Source organism: Propithecus coquereli, unplaced genomic scaffold (assembly GCF_000956105.1).
Source record: "Propithecus coquereli isolate 6110/MARCELLA unplaced genomic scaffold, Pcoq_1.0 Scaffold120, whole genome shotgun sequence".
NCBI lineage: Eukaryota > Metazoa > Chordata > Mammalia > Primates > Indriidae > Propithecus > Propithecus coquereli.
In genome coordinates, this window is record NW_012136081.1 from 5,589,356 (window position 1) to 5,595,222 (window position 5,867).

General features: G+C 59.5%; 1 protein-coding gene across 1 annotated transcript in view; it reads right to left on the reverse strand.

Annotated features, from left to right (window-relative positions):
• Positions 1–5,537, reverse strand: part of LRP5 (low density lipoprotein receptor-related protein 5) — a 123,138-nt gene extending 117,601 nt beyond the window's left edge. The window contains exon 1 of the mRNA XM_012664840.1: positions 5,349–5,537. Within this exon, the coding sequence (XP_012520294.1) occupies positions 5,349–5,430 (82 nt within the window). The 5' untranslated portion in view covers positions 5,431–5,537. The remainder of the gene's footprint in view (positions 1–5,348) is intronic.
• Positions 5,538–5,867: the final 330 nt, after the last annotated feature.

Genomic DNA, 5,867 nt, shown 5'->3' on the forward strand with positions numbered 1-5,867 from the left:
AAAAAAAAAAAAAAGAATCCCATCTGCCTGACACCTGCGGAAAACGCCAGGGCCGAGACCTGCTGTGGGCGGAGCTGGTCATGGGACAGTCCCAGGCCTCGGCACCAGGCAGATCGCATGTGGCCAGACACCCAGAAGGCAAATGTCAGAACCAGGAGCAGCAGGACCAGGCAGAGCACAGAACAAGCACCTCCTCTGGGAGCAGCCCCCAATCCCTAGTGGTCCAGAGGTCTGAGGATCGTGAAGGAAGGAAAACACGAAGCCTCATGCTGGAAAGCGCCTCAGAGATTGCCGTCAGCAGGTTCCATTTTATAAGTAAGGAAACTGCGGCACACAGAAGCACTCCTCAAGGTCCCACAGGGAGGCAGTGACGGGGACTGAGAACCCTGAGGGGTCCTCGATGGCCTTGGACCAAGGATGTGCACGTGCCACCCTCGCCAGGCTCCTCCTGGGAGAGGAGCCGCCGTCAGATTCTCGCAGAGGCACCTGAGACCCCGTAAAGGCTAAAAACCACACTCCTCCCAGAGCAAACCCTCACTTCACTTCAACCACAAGAAAAACTGCATTAAGGCAAACTGAAAGCAGATGCTTAGAATGTATAATAAATTAAATACGCAACAAAGCAAATAAGAAAATACCCAGAAAGGACAATCCTTCCACTCTCGAAAAAGGACTCAAAGGCAACTTGACCACAACAACTTCCAAGGGGGTCCACAGCCAGGGGACCCCAAGCCAGAGGGTCAGAGAGCAGCAGACACATGACAGAACCTACAGCGCTTCCGGCTGATCAGAACGTGAGGCTCCAGCCACACAGCTGCTGCCACCCAGGGAGCCCCAGGCAGCTGCCCGCAGACCAGAACACGGGCTCCGGCACACCGCGAGCCAGGCCGGCAAAGTGTCACCTGCCCTCTACAAGGAGACAGGCAAACCAGGAAAAGGCAGAAACCCAAGGCTGGACCTGGAGCCACAGGGACGACTGCACGGGGCTCAGGAACAAGCAGCGACACGGCATGGTCTTGCGCCAAAGACAGACAGAGCACAGACCCCGAACACCTTCACCCACCTCCCAGCCGCCAGAGGGACAGGGGCACTAGGGACTGTGGCTCCCAATCACGTCCTCGGGGAACTCTTCAAAGGGAACCCGGGGCTCTTCCCACGGTGTCTTTCCCACACGGCCTGGGGGGAAGAGCTCACGAGCCCCAAGCAGCACTGGCGAGGCAGACCCCATCCTCCCAGTTACACGGATGAGGAAACTGAGGCTGAGAGCCAGCAAACTGCTTTCCAGAGCTGAACAGAAAGCAGAGAGCAGACGGAGCCAGCCGGCGGGACCCCGGAGCCAGCTCTTTGTGCGGCCACAGCTGCCTCCTCATGTCACACTGGGGCCCAAGCTGCCCCCAGGAAGGCCCCCTGTGCGGCCTGGCTCGGAGCCGACACACCGCTGCCTTCTGAACAAATGTGTGAGCAGAGCCACGAAGCCAAGGGGCTGGACGTGGCCCAGCGCCCACCAGGGCCTCCCCAACAGACTCCCGTTTTGAGAGCGGTTAAGTGTCTGCGAGGCCTCATAAACCACAAGCGTCGGGCTCTCTCAGGGATTCTGCGTGGCTGCACCTGGCCTCACTCTGCCGTCCCAGCGCCCCTCAGCGCCCAGGCCCTCCTCCCCGTCCCCATCACCTGGCACATTTCTGAACTGCAGCAGGACCGTCCAAACTGGGACGCCCCAGCCCCGCTCACACTGCTGAAAGACGCAGCATCAATCGATGGGTGTACAGGTAAACAAATGTGGTCTACCACGCAGTGGAATATTATTCAGCCACAAAAAGGACTGAAACACTGACACATGACACAACGTGGACGAACCACAAAAACCACGTGCAATGTGAAGAAGCCAGACACAAAAGAACACATATTGCATGATTCCATTTATATGAAATAACCAGAATAGGCAAGTCCATGGAGAGAGCAGATTGGTGGCTGCCAGGAGCTGCGGGTAGGGGAACTAGAAGTCATGTTCAGTGGGTATGGGGTTTTATTTAGGGGTGATGGAAATGTTTTATAACTTAATAGGAGTGATGGTTGTAAACACTGTGAATACACTAAATGCCTCTGAAGTATACACTGTAAAATGGTTAATTTTATATTATGTAAGTTTCACCTCAATTTAAAAAAAAATTCAACACCTTTCACCTAGAACAGATCTGACTCCAGCCTGCATTTCCTGTCACCCCTGCACAAAGTCCTCCAGAAGCTTCCACCGTCTTTTGGCTCACACCCAGACTCCACAGCACACTCTGGCCTCTTTCAGCAAAGACCACCAGGCGCCTGAGGACAGGGCTCTGGGACGTCGCGCAGGTCACCCCGAGGGTGAGGGCGCAGCCCTGGGGCCACCTCTCCATAGCACATCAGCCTCTGCTTCCCTGCCCTCCCCTCGGCATGGGAAGCCCTGCAGGTGCCAGGCCTCATTTGCCGCTCCGTGCCGCCCTACGCCGGCATTAGCAATGCCGGACACCAAAGAGAAGCAGCAACGATGAGAGCTGACCCAGTGCCAGGCGCACGCTGACCTGCTGAATTGGAGGCAGGAAGGATTATCATCCCCATCTTACAGAAGAGAAAACTAAGGCAGCAAAGGGGGAGCCGGCCGCCCAAGCTCCCCACCACAGCAAGCGGCCAGGCTGAGATTAGACCCCAGGGCTCCATCCACAGCGCTAACTACTCCGAGACCCCCACCCAGGGCTGCAGCAATACACTCAGTCAGTGGCTGGATGGATATCCGAGGTCGCACACAGAGAAAAGTCCAGGCTGTGCAGCAAGAGCCTCTAGACCGTTCAGGCCAGAAAGATCAAGGACCCTGTTACACAACAGCAGTCATGGCGGCTCTGCCACCACCCGTCCCTTATCTGGGCCAGGGATGGTGCTAAGGGTCTCACACGCAGCACGTACTGCTCCCAACAGCCTGGGAGGGGAAGGCACCAGGTGAGGATTCTAGTCACAGAGAAGCTCAGTAAGTGGCCCAAAGTCAAACAGCTGCTGAGCACATGAAGCCAGGCTGGTGTGACCCCAAAGCCTCCACTCGCAGCCCTGGCAAACCGTCACTGCAAGTCAGGAGACGATGCCAAGACCTCACCTGACTGCACCCCCACCTCCACCCATGTGCAAATCCTGCTAAATGCCTGAACAGTGACACAGCGCCCCTGAAATTAAACAAGTTCCAAAAACAGGAACCATGAGGTGGATCTCTCCAGAGAAGGGCTGAACAAATGTTGGATCAGTTGACAGGGTAACTTCTTGGATTTGAACGGGAGGGTTAAAGACACCAGGGCCCTGCTTTGGAGGAGACTCTACCGGGGACTCCATACGGCAGTTAGTGGACCCAACACAGGCCTGCTGGGCCCTCTGTGGGCCAGGCCTTGTGCATCTACAGCAACCTCCCCTGGGGGTGGGGAATGCCTGGACAGGCCTGGAACAAATGCCCAGGAGAGAGGCCTAGGGCTTCGGGGCTGGGGAAGCGTCCTCAGCCCCAGGACCACTAGAACAAAGGCATTTCCGTGGGCTCACGGCTTCAAATTGCAACAGGAAGCAATCAGGAAAAATAATTAGTTGCCCACTTGCTGGCTTCACTGTGGACTGAGGCATATACCTAACACAGAAAACCAGGGACATAACAAATTAGGAACAGTCAAAACAGTTCTGCAGAAAGATTCCTGCCTTTCCTTCCATTTTAGGACTCGATTTCACTCTAGCTGGTGCTCCCAGGCCTTGCTTCCTAATGTTAAAATAATCAACTCTATTTTTGCCTCATATACAAAAAAACTGAACTTCACCGATGTGATTCCTTCCCCTTAGGGGCTCGAACCACACAGATGACAGGCATTTGATTCCGGCAACATCACCCCAAAACGTATAGAAAACCCAAAACCGCATGAGGTGAAAGCGCAGCCGGCTTAGAAACCCCACCTTTAAAACAAACGGCTTCCCCAAAACCTTTTGCCTTCGTGCCCCAGGCATTTCCAGAGAGAAAACGAGCAGCGTCCGGCCTGAACTATCCAAATACTGTCACTGTTTTGTCTTCACCTTGTTTTGCTAGCACCAGACATGGCCCAAAAATGTAAACACGCTCCCGAGAGCCGAATTTGGGGTGAAACTGCCCACAGAATCTCTAGGCTTGGGAGGAGGCAAGGGGACTTAAGGAACAGCCCTCCATGGAAGGGCGCACTGGGGGTCCAACCACAGGGCCAGGCCACCCCCCTGCAACGTCCTCACTGGAAATGTTCAGGGAGACAGCTGTCTGCCGTAAAGAGGCCCAGACAAAGGGACCCGAGGCCCCCCCACCAACAGAAGAACCCAGGAGTGCACAGGCACTTGCTGGCCGTCCCCACTTGGCCAGCCACGCTCCAGAACAACAAAATACACACATCGGAAGAGAATGATTTAGGTAGCAAGAGGCTTGCTTCAAAACCCACATGGCAATCTCCAAATTAAAAGAACATGTGTAGCGTTTCACAACTGCTTAGGTTTCCCGAGTCCTCCTGACCTCAACTCCTCCCCTTGGGACACACCAAAAGTTGGAGAGAAAGTTCCCCAGCCCTCCATCTCCCCAAGGGCGTGTACAACTGAGGCACAAGCACACTGCCCAACCCCACACTCTGGGACCACGTCACCCCCACGCAGCTGGCCCCAGAGAGGGACACTGGTCAGCTGCCGCCAGGCGCCACCATTTGTGGCCTCAGCGGCCAAACGGGTCATTCGGGTCACCCAGCACCTGGCAGGTGTCAGTGCGTTAGGAAACCGACAGCCAGCAGATCAAAGGGGCAGCGCCACAGGCCAGGCCGCCTCGCGCCTAGGCTCAGAACTTTCTGGCTGTGACTTGACTCAGTTCTCGGAGCTCGCAGGCCGGCTGCGCGGCCGCTGGCACAGGCTCGCGAAGAGAGTTCCCCAAGTAGTTCCCGAAAGGCCAGGCCTGTCTGGGCCGACAGCCTCTGCTCGGTGCCTGGCCCGAGGCCACACGGTCCGAGCTCGGCCCGGGCTCACCGGCTTCCCGCGGGCGCATTTCCGAGCGCGCCCGGGCGCGGGCAGGTGAGGACCCGCCCGCGCCGCACCTGGCGGGGTCGGCGCCGCCCGCGCGCCCTCCTCACGGGCCCGGGACGCGGCGTTCCCGGGAAGGGCCCGGGCGAGGAGACAAAGGGCCGGCGCGCGGTCCACGGGCGGTGGGGGTCCGCGGCGCGCGCCCCAACTCGCCCCCAACTTGCAAAGTCGCTTCCGAGCTCCGGCGCGCGCCCGCGCACTTGGCCGCGGGGCCCCCCGGGCCATTGTCCGCGCGGCCCGCCGCCCCCGCCCGGCCCGCGCCCACCTACCCGCGGCGGGGGCCAGGCTGCAGCAGAGCGCCAGCAGCAGCAGCGGCGACGGCGGCGGCGGCCGGGGCGGCGGCGCCTCCATGTTGTCCGGCGGCCGGACGGGCCCGCGCCGCGCTCACTCGGGCTCCATGGCGCGGCGGCAGCGGCTCCTCGCGCGGCTCCCGGCGCCTCCCGCCTCCCCCCTCGGGCGCCGCGGACCAGGACGACGGGGAGGAGGGAGCAGGGCGCGCGGGAGCGGAAGCCGCGCCGCGTCTCCGCCCCCCGCCGCCGCCGCCCGCGCCCCCCCCGGCCGCCCAGACGGCGGCCCCCGCGGCGCAGACGCCCCAGCCCCCCACCGCCCCCAAAGGGGCTAGCGACGCCAAGCTCTGCGCTCTGTACAAAGAGGCCGAGCTGCGCCTGAAGGGCAGCAGCAACACCACGGAGTGTGTACCCGTGCCCACCTCCGAGCACGTGGCCGAGATCGTGGGCAGGCAAGGTAAGCGGACGCCGGGACCACTGAGAGGGATTGGAGTGGGGGGA